We start from the raw sequence: 18,735 nt of genomic DNA on the forward strand, positions 1-18,735 counted from the left end.
ATTTTTTGCATTTGATTAAAGTGGTGCCATAGTATATGTACGAGTCGACTTGTGAATTTTTCGAAATACGAGCTGTCATTGGCCGATTTTTTTTCTTTTTTAATAAAAGCTTTCTGTACGAGTATGTTTGGTGGCAGTGAACTTAGTTTGGAATTGGAGGTTGACTGGCATCCCACAACAAGATTGTGTTCGACCAAAGAGGTTCCAGTGTACTTATAAATAAATAAATATGCCTATGTCGAATCTCCGAAGTAATGATATAAATACATTGCTTGTGTATCTGCATCACCCTACTTCTGGTTTTTGAGAGAAAAAAAAATAGTAATAAAAAAAGAAATAGATATATATTATTTGAACATTGGCTGTTAAGAAAAGTTGAAACACATTCAGTTTCACAGAATAACATATCGTCTGAAGTATGGTGATATAAATACTGTGTGTGTGTGTGTGTGTGTGTGTGTGTGTGTGTGTGTGTGTGTGTGTGTGTGTGTGTGTGTGTGTGTGTGAACTCCAGTTTTTTTTATTGCAGTTTGAGAGTGTTGCATCATCAAATCCCAGAGTGTGAAAAGTGAGAGACACAAGGAAATAAATTCATGCCATTGCTGCAATTTGTAGGGGGGGGTAAGAGCATCTCTTGTTTGAGTTTGTAAATCAGTAGTCAGCATCCATCATGAGTCTATCACAGCAGTGAGAAGAAAACTGTTTGGAGAAATGGTCCTGTGCTTTCCAGTTGGCAAAGGGGAAGAAAGAGAAACCCTGAAAGAAGGCAAACAAGGCATGTAGGTGGGCGGAGTCAAGGTCACCCTCCACTCAGTGAATCTTAAAGGTGATTGGCTGGTTAACTAGCTTTGGGAGTTGAACTTCTGCAGTCTTTTGGGCCGCCCGAAATATCAGGTGAGTTGGAAAAAGACAAGGAGGGAATGGAAATGAGACTATATAGACAGAAAGAATTGTGTGCTGAAATTAAATGTAGACATGGAACCTAAATACTGCTTGAGATATAAATGAGTTTATGTTCACATATTCCAAACACACATCCGTCCCTCTACTCTCTCAGGGCCGCCTTTGCAAAGCGTAAATTGACATGCTGTCCAAAAGACACGACAATTTGGGAGGAAGTAATTAAGTTTTTTTTTTGTTTTAATTAAATATGTTGGATGATAAATATTGAAAAAAGAAAAAAGTGATTTCATGGAAAATTGGACTCAAATGTGGCTAGGAGATTTTTTTTTTTATCCCTTTTAGCCACATTAGCTAAAAAGTTCCATGACCCAGTGCCAACCCTGACATACAAAGTTACTTTTATTTATTGCAACGCTCATGTCTCATACATCTTAAGAATGAGTTTGTTTAGATGACATAGAAGAGGCGTTGTTTGGGCAATGGTGTACGAGAGCGAGTACAATACAACTCGAATGAAGCAACGTAACTCAAGCAAGCTGGCATTTTTTTTAATTCTTGAAACGTCATGATTTTGACAGTACAAGGACGCCCGCCTGACAACAACGTCCTGTACTTTTATTGAATGAAAAGGTTGAATTGATCGAAACGATAGTTGATGTGTACTAACTTTAGCCAAAATATGAGTTAAAGTACGATTATTTATTAATTAGTCAATCAAATTATATCCAATCAAGTTAGTATTCTTATTGTTGTGCTAACAGGAGCAGTAGTGGGCTAGTATTTGCATAGTCGATAATAACAGATAGTATTGTAATCATAACAGTAGTAGTTTTTAAATATTTGTATTTGATCCAAATCTCTAGATTGCCCTTCGCACTGCAGTAACTCTGCCTGTTTCAGTCTTTTGACAAGCAAAGCTCGATAAGACGTCTCCGCTCATCGAGCGCTTAAGTGGCTCGGCGATCAGAAGCATAAATCATGACATTGCACAACACAATGAGCTCATTCATGACCTGGCATCCAAAAACTGTTAAAGGCACACGTGCATATTCACTTTAGATTTTCTTAGTTATTTTTCATTTATATTTATTCAAGTCGGGTTGAATTGATTTGATTCCAGCTATGAAGTGTTTATTGTTGAACAGAAACATTTAGAAGCGGAAGGAGAATACATTCTCGCTTAGGGCCCCGGTTTTAGTCCGGAACGGCCCTTCCTCATTCAAGTCCAAGTTGATTTTGGCTGAGAGGTGGCGTACGCCCTTGATTGGTCGCCAGCCAATTGACAAAAAGACAAACATGCAGTCACACTGCCATTCACACCTATGAACCATTTTGAGTCGTCAATGAACCTAACGTGTATGTTTTGGAATGTAGGAGGAAACAGACTAAGTATGTGGAGAAAATGTGCTAATGACTTACCCATGGCCCATATTGAATAATGCTATACTCTAAATTTAAATATGTTACCGCTAATATTATTCAGTAGTCGGTGCTGGTACTTTAGGCTCCACTACTGTTCACATGGTAGGGACATTCATTTTAGCCTCAGCCGGTTTGTAATCGAGCTTAATTCCTCTATCAAAAGTGTCTCAGATGACAAAACATCATCACTAATAAGCAGTGGCTAGTTCGAAAAAAATAAGCAGAGGCAAAGTTACGTGGTTAGACTGAATGTGCTCTGATCGAATGTTTTGTATATTAAAAGAAGGAAAAGGCAGACGAAAGAAGAAGGTGGAGAGAAAAGGGCGGTTGGCACAAAAAATGCACCGGAGGGCTCTTGGCCACTGGCAACTCTTGGCAGTCATGATTTGGGGTGAGGGCGGGTGTCACCTGTCGGGATATGAAATGGTCGGAGGAGGGGAGGCGTGTCGACGGTGCTGGACTAGGACTCGGAGGAACTGCGTGAGTTGCCGTGAAGGAGTGACTTGTAGATGCTGGAGGAAAGGAATCGTGGGTAGGAGTCCCTGTGCATCAATGTGTAGATCTGCAGCTGGGCGTCCTCAAAAGTGTGAGGCGTCGGGTCCTGCATCTTCTTGTTGATCACCTCTCGTACGCGAGCGTCCAGGCTCACCTGGACGGAAAAAGCAAAAAACTCGCTCTAGAAAATCACTTATACGGGGTCCAAACATCTAACAAAACCGGATTTACCCTCCCAATTCTTCGACTGAATGGGACCACCGGCAAATAGAACCATCTCCATCCAAAGCGTACATGAAGCATGAATGCATCCATATACCTAGAGGCACTGCCGTCTTCTGGTTAAGAGATATTTATAGCACAAGCTTTATGTTATGCTCTTAAGTTTGCTCTTTGCTCTTATTTAGCAAAGAGATGAACACACACACACAAACACGTGCACGCTCACACAGTCAATAAAGCAAGAAGGTCAGGCGTGCAGACAGAAACCAGGCAGGCTTCGATACTGCCGAGTGTGTGAATGTGTTTATAAAAAGACTCTGATGCCAGAGGGCCATGACAGCAACTATTTACTACTTCCTGTGGCTGTACGCACATGCGCACACACACATGCATTCATGCAAACGCTCATACACAAAATTTAAGATTGAAAGAAAATTCCCCAACAAATATGCTGGTGAAAAGAATTTTGTTTAAGGGACTATAGGAGCTCTGGCATATCTAGGGGCAGCTGCCATCCTCATCAAATGTCTTGGTTGCGGAAAATTAATCTCTCGGTAACAAAGGACTAAATTCGAAATTCAAAAGGTTGTGATATTTTTCACATAAACATTTTAAGCACTGTTTATAATTCACGCTGACCATCCCAGCGTGACCGCCTACGCTAGCAGTCGAGCAAGCCATAATCCATTTGACTTATTAATTTTGAATTCATTTAACTTGAAAATCTCCTCCAAAAGTATTGGAACGCCAAGACAGCAATAAAGACTTTGAACCTTTGATTCTGTACATGCCACACTACACTCATCAACAAAAAGAACAACATCAAAAAGGCCAAATCGGATTTTGTAAAGTGCAGATATGAGTCACAAAAGTATCGGAATAAAGTTTTATGGACTGATGAGACCAAAATATAATGGCCAAAGTATGGAGAAAGGAAGAATAGTATTTTGAAAAATACATTACAAATGGTTGTCAGAATCACGTTTGTCCGACTTTCCTACCTCTTTTGGCGACAGTATGGAAATATAGTCCTCGTAGATGGAGCGCACCTTCTCCTCCATGCTTTTCTTGTTCATTTCCTGTTTGAGGTCTTCACAGGCCAACCAAAAGAGCATGTTCTCCTCACTGTACTCCGTGCGTAAAAATTCCCGAAAAACATTGCGTCCCGCCGGGTTCCTCATCAGCTTGTCGAAGGACTGGGACCAGAGTTGCATTTCCTCAACTGCAGGTTTGGTGCTGATGAAAAAAAACAACAACAATAGATAGAATACCACTGAATGGTTTGGGAAAGATAATGAACAGGCAGACATTGCTGGGATCCAAAATGTAACCGCCTCTTCCTCGGCCATCAACAAAGGTACTTGGAAACTGCTCCATGTTCAGTGTGGACTTACCAAGCTTCACAGTTTGGTATTGATTCCATCTTGTTGTCTTGTGATATCCTCTTCCTCCGACGCCTCCTCTCATCTTCATTCCTGATGGTAAGACTGACATGATAAGATGGCTTTCAGACAGGAAACACGCACACACACACACGCACGCACGCACACGGGCATACTCATGCGCACACACGAGAACTTGTAACACACAACCACACACGGATGTTACTACACCATCCACTAACAACACCCAGCACAGTTGTGTTAGCAGCAGGGTGTGTGCGTGAGAGAAATTTCCGCAGGAAAAAAAAAAAAAAAAAAAAAAAAACACAGCTCAGTAAAGACAATGCACTGCACAGGTGTCCACATTCTTCATTCTTATCGAAAATGTCAAATCAGTTTAGATAGAATTTTTCTTGTACATTGTTTACATCAAAGCACAACCTTCTCTCTCCATGTACTATTTTAAAAATGTCTTTTTTTTTTCATTAATTTCATATTTTTTTTACCTATATATATTTTTTGATCTATATTCATATTTTCTTTGACCTGTAAAAGCTTATTTTGATTTTTCTTGATTATTATAAAACCTGATGTGCTAGAGAAAATCATTTCAAATCAATCAAAACATTTAACTTGAATCACTGATTTGACAAAAAACTGTTGATCAATGTCCAATTTAGAAAAAAAAGGATGAATTAAAATAATATCAAAATAATCACTTCAAAACAAACTCAACGATTGACTGCAAATGCATTGAACTCAAGTTAATTACTAACAAATGGAACTAAAGCTGTGATTAGTACATGGCCCACAAGGGGGCGCTAGCATTGCCGTTCTTTAAGAGTCAAGAAAAGAATGACTTGCTCACTTTAAAGACCTCATCATCAATGTCTGATCGGTCATCGCAAAATTGTATCAATTTTTTGTTTTTTTGGGTGTGTCTTACCATGAGCAGCTGCAACAGCAGCACCAGCAGAAGCAGCAGGTGCTCGGGCGCTGGGAATTCTGGGTCGTGTTCAGGCCTTGCACCGCCGGCCCGCTCAGTGGCGCCGTGTCGCTCCGACCCACACCCATGGCCAGCTCACCCTCTTGCTCGGCCGGGATCGGACCTGTGTACTATAGAAACAGAAAGCTTGTCATACATTTTGGACTTTTCTCGAACATCCAGTTATGTACTATTTTTATATGCCTGGCAGAATAAAGATGATTTTGATTCTGATGTTGGTTCAAATATTAGAAATATTAATAGTGGAAGTCAAGAAGAAATGTTGAGGAATAAGGAGACATGTTGAGAAGAGGAAGTGAGAGAAAGTCAGTGTGATGCATCATGTGATTGAGCTGTGATCACGCCCAAGCGACCACGCGCATACAAACACACACACACACACACACACACACACACACACACACACACACACACACACACACACACACACACACACACACACACACACACACACACACACACACACACACACACACACACACACACACACACACACACACACAAATGTTGAAGGATTTTTCTGATCATGTTTGACTTGTGTGTGTGTGTGTGTGTGTGTGTGTGTGTGTGTGTGTGTGTGTGTGTGTGTGTGTGTGTGTGTGTGTGTGATTACGTGCGAGTCTTTGCGGGTAGCAGTCCATTTCGAGTGATAACGACTAGAATGTGGACTTAATCAGATCCATTTCCCAAAGTTAAAAGCGAAAGAACTCAAACTTAAAGAGCTTTCAGTGAAGAAAGAACGGCACTAGAATTAGATCACCAAAAATGATTCCCGAGCGCGGCGCCGCTGCTGCTCACTGCTCCCCTCTCCCCCAGGGGATGGATCAAAATCACATGGGGATGGGTTAAATGCAGAGGACAGAGCCCTTTGAGACTGCTTGTGATTTAGGGCTATATAAACTTGACTTGATTGATTGATTGATTGACTACTTTATTAGTGTGATTACATCAGAAAAGACTCAGTAATCATACACTTTTGTTCACAAAAGGAAAATTGTCAGTTCAACTCCATCACTGTCAATATTGCTTTTAAGCTCAATGACACACCTACATGGATGCACACCAGTTACTGGCGTGTGATCGTCTTAATATCATAGATAACTCCTCAAATTGACACTACTTTTTATTCTCCATGCAACATAAAAAAAAAAAAAAAAGAATTTGCCGAACAATTGGCGACACAGTGGGGTCGCCGACCTTTTTGAAATTGAGATCTACCATCTTGGGAACTGATTAAGTATGTTTGATACCACTTTTTATCATACCGATGTTTTAAAAAAAAATATTTTATGAGCACATTCAAATTTATGATTTTAATTTCCATTAAATGCCCGGGAAATTTTTTTATTTAACTTTGACATGAACCAGCATCCTTGAATAGATTGTGGTCAACCATCAAAGCTCCACAAAAAAATATAAGATAACATTTAATGACACGTGCATTTAAAGTCATATTTCATTCATTGCTAGTACTTTGAGCGGGTTGCCATTTAGGCCCGGCTAGTGAATGAATGAATAGATAGATACATGGTTGCCCATTTGTGGCCTGTGAAGTTCAATATTGAGTGTTTCCTAACTTCTCAAATGGTTTTGTCCTTCTTTCCTCAGTTGGACACACACAAACTGCAAACACATTAAGTAGATCTTAAGTAATGAAGCATCGATATCTAATATAAATCCGATTTATTAGGGGTGGTTAATTGCAACACTTGCCTGCATCTGTGTACAAGTGTCAACCTCAATGAATGGGAGGGACAGAGGTCGTCACATTGCCACATCAAGACAAAATAGGAAGGAAACACATTTGCGTCATATTTCATTGTCATTACTAAAGACATGTATGTCAGTCGCGATGTGATCAATGAAAATGACGAAAAAAAACATCCCATCAGAGGGTAAAATACAACATACTGGCTGGAATTTGTGGTTTAACTTAAGTTTAAGTTAGGTAGACAAATTTAGAAATGTTTATTTGAAATACCAACTGCAGTTTTAGACTTAATCTTGAGCCGGAGAAAGTAGAAGCTTACGAATTAAGTGTCCTATATTGACCTATGTAAAATATTTATATTGTGATAAACTTTTGAACCATATCGCCTGGCCCCAACTCAAGCACATTTCAATGTTTTTCTTGGTATTCACTCAAACCCTGCACAGGTGTTTTCCAGAAGTTCAGACAGCAGCAGCTTTAGTGGAGGACCATATGCAAAAACCTGCCCAAACATGTTGGACACTTTAAGTTCTGCTTTATCTCCCCCCCCCCCACACACACACACACACACACACACACACCGTTCTCCTCTTTAAAAGCTTTGTGTGCACACAAAAACACACTAAAAATACTCTCTCGTCAGCAATACTAATTAATATGTATTACATGTAAGCAGAACTACAACCTCAACTAAAACATCCCACTCGTACAGCTATAGTAGACTTCTAGAATCTTTACAAATATTTTCTTTTACGTACAGTCGGCATTGTTGTCAAAAAAGTTTCAGTCACACAGACGTAGAAACGTTTATGTATAAGAGGCTAGTAGTTGCCAATGTCAGCTAAACAAACAGTACACACATGTACGTACACTAACTGCTGAGCATGCCAGTTGGTTTCATATCCAGTACGGCTCTCCTTGAGATCTCTTTTGTCTTTTGTAAATGGCCCTTTTAAGACCGCAACCCTCCACGAAGTAAGTAAGGTTTCAAAAGCTAACAAAAGTAAAATAATAATATAAAAAAAAAAAAAAAAAATCCTTCTGTTAACATATAACTGAAACTGCATCTTTATGTTTGACTACATACTGGAGAGTTGTAAGAAAAATGTCAATTCTTGTCAATATCATACATGAAGAGAAGAAAATCAAAACGGAAAGCTTTCAACAACAGTCGATAGGAAAAACTTTTAAGTGCACCTGTGTCAGCACGAAGAGTAAGCCTTCGAGTCAAGTCATAAGTTCATGCCTACAGTTATACAAGTAATAATCAAGAGAGCTCACCAAAGAGAAAATGAATCAACGTGGACGGATGGAACCAAAACAAAACGACCTCTTTGCAGTTGTCGCCAAACTACCGAGACTTCCAACATGTCTTCATTAAGTGAAGGAGGAAGGGAGCGTGTAAAAAGCGTTGAGAGATGGCAGACAGGAAATCGTGTCTGGGGGTGGGAGGTGTGCAGAGGATGGCGTTGATTGTGACACTTCTTGGTTTCGCTGCGAAACTTGATGAATCAGGCAAGGCATCTGCACCCCGACAACTCGCTCGAGCTGCTTCCAGTCTCGACTTGTTCCGCGCTCTTTTGAAATATCTCAAAGCCAAATTTGACAAACCCACGCTACAGATGTCAGGATGAGGGGGTTAAAAAGATCAAGGTAAAAACTGTTTAACACGATAATTCAGCATGGTACAAATGAGCTTCTTTTTTCCCCCTCCCCCTGCTGCGATTAGCAAAAAACTGAGCAATTGATGCACCAAATGTTACTGTCTCAAAACATTTCATATTTTTTTGCATTTGATTAAAAAAAATAAAAAAAAGACGTACAGACGCATGTTGCGAAGGCTCTCCATAACTTTCACTGACAACCCAGGCTAAACTTAGCCCCTCCCCGACACAAAAAGTAAAGATGTATCATTTCGACATTAATTACTACTCTCAGGGCTTTGGTGACATCTTGTGGCACGTTAAGAGCATTATAGAAGGAGCAAAAAAAATGGAAATAGTAGTTTATTTTTAGCAACTAGCACATATATCTTTCTTCATCTCTCTATGTCAGTGACATATAATGACAAGCACAAATCTTAAATGATCTTCCATTCGTACAATAAACCCGTTTATCCATTTGCTGCCATTTATAGAACAGAACAAGTCATGGCTTCTTTATTTCAGTATCTCTACTTTTTAGGATGTTTTTGTTTGGTGGTGTTATGAAATTTTGGGTTCCTTGACTCAACAAAGCTTGGGAAACACTGACAATACTTGGCTTGTCTGCCTTTGGTACTTCAGGGTTGGCACTTGGTTCTTCTGTAAAAGTGGTGCAAAAAAAGTAATGCAGTACACAAACAGTAACCAGACTTGGCTGAGGGGTTGTGATTGGTGCACGTAGAAACTCCAAATGAGCGCATGACTTTAAACAGTACAGTTCCTGAACGTCCACATTCTCAGTAAGGCCCATTTTTCGCCTAAAGGCGTTTTTGTTCCAAACCGTCTTACTGGCTCGAACCACATCCTTATCTAATTATTTCACCTCATTACAAGCACTCAAAAGTGCCATCTATGTTGAGTCATTCCATATACAGCAGCATCGTTGAGAACATTTCTGTGTGCTGTGTATTGTCTTGTGACATAAACTGCCATGAACTGAGAGCTTAAAATAAGAAGCAAGGCAGTCAATGCTTTCTCTGTTTTAGTGGTAGGGCTCAGGGACCATCAATCTATTGATTAAGGGTTAGCTGAAAGGTGTAATCAGCATTGTGACATTATATTTCTATGTATTAGGGCTTTTATATATTATACGTATATATATATATATATATATATATATATATATATATATATATATAAATATCCCTTTATTTTGCAGCCATACTGCTAAAGTTAACTTGTCACGATGATCTTTGATAATCTAATGTTGAAGAGATAAAGATAAATATAAACCAGTACAATGGCCTCCTATTTAATAAGTGTAATGCGATGTGATGTAGTTTGCTGGAGTGCCGTTGCGCAATATCGTCGCATATTTTCCATTTCGCTCTGAGGCACATTACAAATGTCTTGCAGTACCACCTTTTGCCACAAGATGGGAGTGTTTCACCCATTAGCATTTTTTTTATTTTTTTTTTTTAATATTCCTACAGTGCAGACTGACACTGCACAGTCTTTAGAACATGGCTACGGCTGTATAAACAGCCAGACAAGCAATCAGGAAATACTTCAGATTTTTTTTTTCTTTTTAAGCAAATAAGTCGTGCCAACAATTGCAAATCTACGTTGTTATACGCATGTCTATCCTAATGGTTGTATGGCACGTTTACCTTTTCTTTGTGAAAATCAAGCCACTGAAAAAAATGGAAAATGTTTACCAGCATGTCCGTCATGTCGTGAGGGCAGCCGTTGGGGCAGCGTGCAAGTCGTCAGCGATGTTAGCAGACCAGGCTCATGCATGTCATCCCCCTTTTGGTCTGGAACCTCTTCTTTAGAAATTCACACCCATTCACACCACACACAGAAACATAAGAAGTTAAAAGCATGGAAATGTAAATGTATTATAAATACAGGTCAAGCCATGTTAAAACTGGATTAAAACAAACAAATATACATTGTCTCATAGTAACTGTGACAAGTGACAAGCTGAATCATCAATCTTTTTTTTTTTTCTTCACCTTCAACTGCTAAATTTCCCTCGACTTGAGGCAAACAGTATTTTTAATTGAACAACCACACAGGAGTTTAGCTTTAGCAGTTCCACAGAATATAGAAGAATTTTGTACATCATTTTTATTGGGCACATGCGGCACTGCTAAAACAAACTCAAAAGACCCTTTTGTTAGATCAAATCACAATCTTCAACAATTGTGCCTTGAGACAGATTATATTGCGTCACGGACAGAGACCTATAAATTTAACTTAATCACTATGGTTGTAATCTGTACATCATACCAACAGATTATTTTGGGGACATTATTAGCATCATAATAGCATCTTTTCTGTGGTGATACCCTTCACTTTTCTCAGAATTCGCCTTCAAGTGATTACCTCGACTTCCAAGCAGAGAGCATGAGATCGGGGTTAGCGGAATTTTTGTTACTCATTAAGTCTGTTAGTCAACATAAAAAAAACAAAAAAATGCAATGCTGGAACAGCTTGTTACAGGAAACCTGGCGTGGCCAATTGTAACTAGATATCAAAGAAACGTCGGCCTGTTTGGTAGAGATGTCGACAACTTCTCAAACTGTCACTATTTGTTTCCTGCTTTGTCAATGAGCACAAAAATTCAAATATTTACCTCCTGGAACAGACAATTAGCCTACATGTGAGGACATCAACGTGAACTTAAAAAATAAAAAATACACAGATGTGTCATTGTTTTCAATGCCACAAATGATTTGCTAGTTTACCAACAGTGGTCACGCTTAGTCGATAAAGCGCATAAATTGTGACACATTGTATTTATATTTACCATCATAAATGTCGATAATGTAATGTCATATAATTATGATCATACATTCTCATATTTCTTCTTTTTTTTTTTTTTACTAAACCCCATTCTTCGGGTCTCTGGGATTAACCCGCAAAAATTGCTCCTCAAAATTAGTCAATTGCTCCTCAAATAAACTAATTGATGAGAAAAATTGATCCTTAAATGAAATAAGTTATTTGGAGCCTTGCTTGATGATTGGGCGATTTGGATGAGGACACCAAATCACTTGATAGTGAAATTCACCCGAGAGGTGCCACTTTTCCATCTGTGCCTTTCAGACAAAACTTGTCAGAGCAGGAAAAAGTTGTGATGATGTTTCTCCTCTGTTATGCCTCGGATTGCAAGTCCAAAGTGTCAAATTTGCTGATTAACTTTACTTCCAACTTGAATCTCTAAACTGCAACACGCCAAATAAATATTGTATAAACACACACCAAGATGTTGTCAGACAGACACAAGGAATACAAAAGTCAAGTGGAAAAAGGCAGAGACAGATGTCGCAAGAGCCGGAAGGAAGGGACGACTACAACGTGAGAAAAAGAGGAAGCAGTGAGTGACCTGCACAATAAAGAAAGATTCAGGAAGAAAAAGTATGTGCCAACAGAAACAGGAAAACTACTAAGTGTTAATTGTGCTTCCAATTTTAGTTCACAAGTCCAGATCTGAGGTGATGGATCGGAGAAGCTGGCGCTACAAAAAAAAAACATCGTAGTAAAACTGGATTTTAGTTGCCAGATTCATAATAATTAGTGCAACTTGAATTCCAATGAGCAGGAAGTTTGGTAATGAGCATCATTAGCCAACTAGCTTTTTAGCCGCCGCAATTCAGTCAAGACAATGATAGAGTGTATTCTGAGTCATGCGTGGAGCTATTTCAGCTCCATAAACGGCCCAAGTTGTGGCAACACAACAAACCTTGTGAAAAGCCCAAGTTTAGACCACAACAGAGAATGTGAGGCATTCAACATAAGGCGGACATAGTGTCAGGTGCGAAACCTCAAGCAAAAAAAAAAAAAAAGATGGCACAGATCTCCTTCTGTGCTGTAGGCAGACTATCCAAATCACTTTAAGTGATGCTTGAAGAGTGAAAATGGACACAATCCTTTTTTTGGACTTGATAAATTACAGGTGCTAAACTCAAGGTGTGGGGGTCAGATCCGGGCCATGAAATCTTTTTATGTGGCCCGTGATAGCCAACTTCATGTTGTTTGAAGAATTCATTTATCCATGATTTTCTTGCGTACATGTGATTATACATGATAAAGATTAAACATTTCTATGGGTTCACAGTCATAACGGCCCTCCGAGGAAAATCAGAGCAACAATATGGCCCGTGACAAAAACGTGTTTGACACCCTTGTGATAAATGGTGCATGTTTTTTTTTTTTAACACATGTCAACGTTCATTTGCAGTGCTTCGTTCCCTCTCCTGTCAGTCATCTTGCTTACTTTTTGGACTTCTGTACAAAAAGCAGGCCACCGCTGTGAGCCTCAGTGTCAGTTTATATATAAACATGTCATCAACTACCAAGATGGTTCCTATAAAGTCAAAAACTACACTTAAACAGTGCTTTTAAAAAAGTTGTTTGTATGTTATGAAAAGTAAAAATGATTCTCTTTCTTACGTGTTTTAATGAGTGTTAAGTTGGACTTGCAAACTGCAATGCAAAACCCATTAGTAGTCTTTTTACACTTTCTGTAAAATGGAAAACATTGCACGTGGATAATAAATGTACCAATGGGACATTTAAAATGTTTACCGCTAAGAAATGTATCCATTAATTATCTTTCTACATCACTCTTGCCCTTCCGCAGAGTAGAAGACTTCAAACTTAGAGATATTTTATTCCCCCCCAATAAACTTTGAAAGTGAGTCTTCACATTTCCACTATCAGAGCAAAAACATGGTGATAGTGGAATTTCAATAATATTGTCATAAAATGTTGATAGTACAGCATCCATCTTATGTCACTGTATGTTTAGATAAGTAAATGAATTTGGGATTACATTTCAGGATCTGCCAACTATTTCTCTCTCCAATGCAACCAGAGGTATTTACCAGCCGCAAATTAAGATATTCTTTTGGATACTTTTAGTATGCGGTGTTAATCGAATTTTAGTGTTGTATGCTCAGAAAAGGAAGGCCTGGTCAAACTTGAGGCTTCAATCTAACTTCCACATTCAATTTGACAAGTGTACAAGAATAAATTCATGATTCTTGTACAGAAATGAGCTTGTCAAAACATGAAAGCAGTCCGGTGACAATCAGAACAAAAGATGATAATAAATGAGATCTGCAAGTTGCTTATTATTATTAATTTGTAGTCCTTTGCTATTTCTGTTTGTTTTTGGCCCTATTTGTCCCTCTTAACCACATAATGCCTTAAGACATTCCAAAAGAGTTTGAACACTACATGAAAAGTACGCCAGACTGGTCTGTCATACAACAAAAGTGTTGTCACAATATGACATACAGACCACCTGTAGTGCAAGTTGCTGAACAGCACAGGTAAAAACAACCCATTACTCATCAAGTCTAAACGCTGTTAACCTCAGATGTCAACATGAGTGCTGTCATTTTTACAGTGAAGGCAGTTCCCGCAAATATTTTTTGCCTCACCTGTTGGAATTTTGGGTTGTGTAGTAGATATATTGAAGGTCTTAAGATTAGTACATAGCGCAGTTGTGGCTTGGCGTAAAAACGGATATGTCTTCTTTCCCCCCCCCCCCCCCCCCCCCCCCATTTAGCATGGTAGCGATTTGGCAGACTGGGCCATGCTGGGCATTCCGGTGGAGGGCGGGAAGACATTTTCTTTTTACACGTGCCCCTGGCAATTTGGAGACTGAAAAATAAACTTCATAATCATCAAAATTAGGTCTAAGTTTTGGCTGTTTGTTTTTTCAATTTTGGTGCAGGCGGACAGAGTTTGAGCAGCATGGATATGGGGGGGGGGGGGTCATTTCATTCATAAATCTGACAGCAACATGCATCAAACCTTCTCATTGATTGTAGAAATAAAGCCTATATCAGCCTTTTTTTAATATATTGAGCTCTCACAAACAACAGCTAGTCACTGGTGACACCTTTGTAAAGTTTCCCCAGCACTGCAAGCAAGCACCTCATTTACTAATTTCCTCATTCTATGATTGTGATAATTAACAAATTGTCCAGTTCCTTTGCTGACGTCACACCAGAGATGGGGTATGAGAAAAAGGGGCATTTCAAGATTAGTTGGTCATGAATTGATTTTCTCAAAACCACATGCGATTGACTGAAAATACAATCCAGTTTTACTTTTCCCGATCATCCTTTCCTTCCACACCTCAATACCTTTTGCTAACTACTGCACGAGTTTGTACCTGTGCAGTAATCTTCTTCCTGTAAATATCAGAATCAGGTGTCAGCAAAGACGTCAGAGATTCCAAGTGAAGTTGGGCACAACATTGAGAAATCCTTCATGCTAGTTTGACTGGAACATCTGCATGAACGTCACCGGCCCCGCCACTTAACCAGCGTGTCAACTTAAGAAGCCTTTCTTTCCCTTGTGTGCTGTTTGTCCATGCAACATCAACATATTCAATGACAACACCTGGAGAAGGACGGAAAAAGTCCACAAAGCTGGTTTGGGTCGCCATTGCGCCCCCCTTTCTCGAAAATAATCAAGGAAGCAAAAAGTGGGCGAGGAATCACTTGAACGCGCGACCTTTATATCCACGCGCCACACACCGCAGCATTATTACACGAAACCATCGCGCCCCCCTCCCCGGCTGGGGGCCCGTTCCGGCCCCCACTGCTCGCTCCATGAATGGCCACCCCGCACCGCTCGCTTGCCTCTCTACCGATCACATACTTACAATCTTGGCATTAAGGAGGTCCGGAGGGCGGCATCCGCGGCGCGTTCGGAGGCACATCCGCCTGTTTCGCGTTCTCTTCCGCAGCGCGAGTGGACTTTTATTCCTTTCCCTTTTCCTTAATATCTGGCTGCAAATTGTTCAGTTGCCGTGCCGGAACCGGCAGAAGGAGTACTCCTTTTCCTCGCTACCGGTTCTCCTTCTGCTCGGGTTTTTTTCCCAACCAAAGAAAGAGAGACAGTGTACGCGTGTGCGTGTGACAGAGAGAGAGAGAGAGAAAGAGAGAGCGAGAGAGAGAGAGAGAGAGAGAGAGAGAGAGAGAGAGAGAGAGAGAGAGAGAGAGAGAGAGAGAGAGAGAGAGAGAGAGAGAGAGAGAGACAGAGCGAGAAAGCGAGAGAGAGAGAGAGAGAGAGAGAGAGAGAGAGAGAGAGAGAGAGAGAGAGAGAGAGAGACCTTCAAGTAGACTGGATAGCCAGGGAATAATTCGAGCGCATGCGCACCAAGTCTCGTCTTGTCGCTTCAAGCACAAGGGCCCCAAATTCGCACAACTTCTTACCTACTATATTTAAATTCTAAATGTTTGTCAGACTTTGCAACAATGCATTGAGAAGTAACTGCTGTTATCAAGCCTCTGAACTTTAAACACAAAATTATGTTGTACAATCATTCGGTTTGACAATATTTTACAACAACCACAGTCATAATAATAATAATAATAATAATAATAATAATAATAATAATAATAATAATAATAATAATCTCTACTCTAATAATACTCTATCAAGTAGCTGATGGTGTTGGGGTACACTTGCCTGATTTATGTGCGCGCAGCGTGGGATCCATTCCCGCTCAGTGCGCGTGTGCATGTGGGTGTGACTATCTATATACATTAATTAAGATCCACCTATCCAAATGTCCATTAATTATGGTCACTAATTTTTTACATGCACGCACGCGTATGTAAAATATATTACTGTACTCCATTTGTGTTGACAAATAAAGAAATCTTTTATACAGTTTATCCAGACTATTAACTACCAAATCAAGTGCTTTTCAGTTTCCGTTTGCTGATACATTTGAAAACACTAAGTCAGTCAGAGAGAGTGAGAGAGAGAGAGAGAGAGAGAGAGAGAGAGAGCGAGCGAGCGAGCGACAGACAGACAGACAGACAGACAGACAGACAGACAGACAGACAGAGAGAAAGGTAAAGAGCATCAGGGGGCGCCACACGTCAAGGAGAGTGAAAGTAAAAATGGAGCTTGGGACGTAACCACAAAACATTACTTCCTGTAAACACACGCTCACACGCATGCACGCGCGCAAACACGCGTACGCAAACACACACACACGCACGCACGCACACAGGCACACACACGCATAAACACGCACACGCGCGTCTTTCGCCATCGCTCTCGAGCGCCCCCCGTTGGAGAACTCAAGCGGAACTCTATCAGCACTCAAAATGTGAAACAATGGTTTGTATGACGCAGTTCTGGGTTTCTGAGTTTAAATCTCACAATCCTGTGGCATCATGCTGCTTCTTAAAGGTCAGTCATGTTACTCTTGGTTTGAGGGAAGAGATTGGCGATGACGATGGGAGACCGTGTGCAGGGAGGCACCTGTTGAACGCTTATGCAATTCCACCTATCGCCGCTTGGAGGCACAAAAGGTACGTACAGTTATTTAGGAATCTGTTACACTGTGTCGCATCATACTTTAAAGCAATTTACCATTTTTTTCTAAATTGTCAAAGTACCCATCAGCTTGTTAAACACTGTTTGCTTGTCATGTAAATCAACATAGTATTAAAACGAATTGGTATGGAATTGGTATTGAGAGCTTTAATAGAAAATTGCTAAGACAATAAAGCAGTCTCATAAAAACATATTCATTTTGTTTAATTTCACAGTTGATGGGCGTGTAGGAACCAAACTATTTGAATACACACAACACAAAGCCAATTTTTCCACAATACATATTTGTTTTAAATACCCGGATACGTCCAAGAACATCACCTTTTGCAACCTACATACACGTCCCTCATGTTCTGGCAATTCAAATCCATCAATTCCTCCATCTTCTATACCACTTCTCGGATACAAGGGTTCGAGCCCTTCAAAACCCATCGACAGAACTGACAAAAGTATTTTGTCCTGTTGGTTATGCGTCCTTACTGCTGCAGTTTGTGTGCACAGGAGGCGTTTGAAATGGGTAATCCAGAAAGGATGAACATTACAGCTGAGGAAATGAAATGACCTGCAGATGTAAATCCCCTCGGAATGGTGCTCACCAAAATATGGTGGTCAGTAATGTGGAGGTGATGTACGTGCTGCTGTGAGGTGATGCTGCAAAATGGTCTTAAAACAAATGGCCAACACACACACACACACACACACACACACACACGATAAGAATTTTTATTTTGCGTGTATTTTATCATTGCACTGGGACAAAAGGCTGGTGGCCACCTGCAGTGTGGGTAACATCATTGGACGCGGGGCTGAGCACATGGCTGGGAACCTGATCACGTCGGCGTGGCGTTCATCTTGACAATGATGATGTCCCGCAAGTCTCCTCTGGTGCGCAGCAAGCCTCTTTCTTGTTACCACGCTCAATGGTGTGACAAGACCTGGCAACATCTGTGTGAGCTTCAATTTTGGGCGACCGCAACAATTGTATGAGTTGTTGATTCAGCTTTGATATGTTGTTATCACGAAGAAAGGTAATGTGTATGATTTAAAAAGAAACATTCGTAAACACTTGAAACAACAGGTGTGCACACACAACCAAAACAAACAGTTGGTAAAAAAGCTCGCCACCACACCATGCACACTAAATCTGCCGCCATAGTCTGTCACGAGTGACTAACAGCATATGCGCCTGCACAAGCTCTTCTGATCAATTCGTCAATGTCATGGCTGTCATTTCTAAATGGGCTGGAAATTGTCTTAATAATGGCTTAGCCATTCATTGTGCTGTTGTTTGTGTTCAAATGGGCATGAATGGCTATTACACGGGCCATAAAGGCTTCTGCTGGGGGTGTTGCGCAACATGAGCGTGGACAACATGTGGACTGAATGTCTGCAGAGAAATGGGAATTCAATGAGAATCCATTAGAGTTGCATATGATGACATATTTTGTCCTCATATTGTTCACTGATAGAGGTGTGACTGTTTATATGTTTTCTGTTGTATTGATGTATTGTTATCTTTTCTGTGTAAAGTGATTTGTTACAGCAAGAGCTATTGTGAAAGCGCTTTAC

At 40.2% G+C, this 18,735-nt stretch overlaps 1 protein-coding gene across 5 annotated transcripts; it reads right to left on the reverse strand.

Moving 5' to 3' along the window:
- Window positions 1–421: 421 nt before the first annotated feature.
- On the reverse strand, window positions 422–15,729 carry rgs19 (regulator of G protein signaling 19). Of its 5 annotated transcripts, XR_015066705.1 has the most exons (7): window positions 15,476–15,729; window positions 10,503–10,613; window positions 5,371–5,540; window positions 4,437–4,517; window positions 4,044–4,278; window positions 2,734–2,974; window positions 422–756 (listed from the first exon to the last, which is right to left on the reverse strand). XR_015066705.1 is itself a non-coding variant. In XM_085916501.1 (6 exons), the coding sequence occupies exons 2-6, from the start codon at window positions 10,515–10,517 to the stop codon at window positions 2,786–2,788; spliced, it is 690 nt and encodes a 229-aa protein (XP_085772627.1). In that variant the 5' UTR covers window positions 10,518–10,610; window positions 15,476–15,729; the 3' UTR covers window positions 422–2,785. The 5 variants fall into 5 exon arrangements, 4 of the variants coding, with proteins under 4 accessions (XP_085772627.1, XP_085772619.1, XP_085772635.1 ...); XM_085916501.1 differs by having other exon boundaries at window positions 422–2,974; window positions 10,503–10,610; XM_085916493.1 differs by having other exon boundaries at window positions 422–2,974.
- Between the last annotated feature and the right edge of the window lie 3,006 nt (window positions 15,730–18,735).

The sequence above is a fragment of the Syngnathus leptorhynchus genome, chromosome 1 (genome assembly GCF_054491065.1).
Source record: "Syngnathus leptorhynchus isolate UIUO chromosome 1, UIUO_Slep, whole genome shotgun sequence".
Taxonomy (NCBI): domain Eukaryota; kingdom Metazoa; phylum Chordata; class Actinopteri; order Syngnathiformes; family Syngnathidae; genus Syngnathus; species Syngnathus leptorhynchus.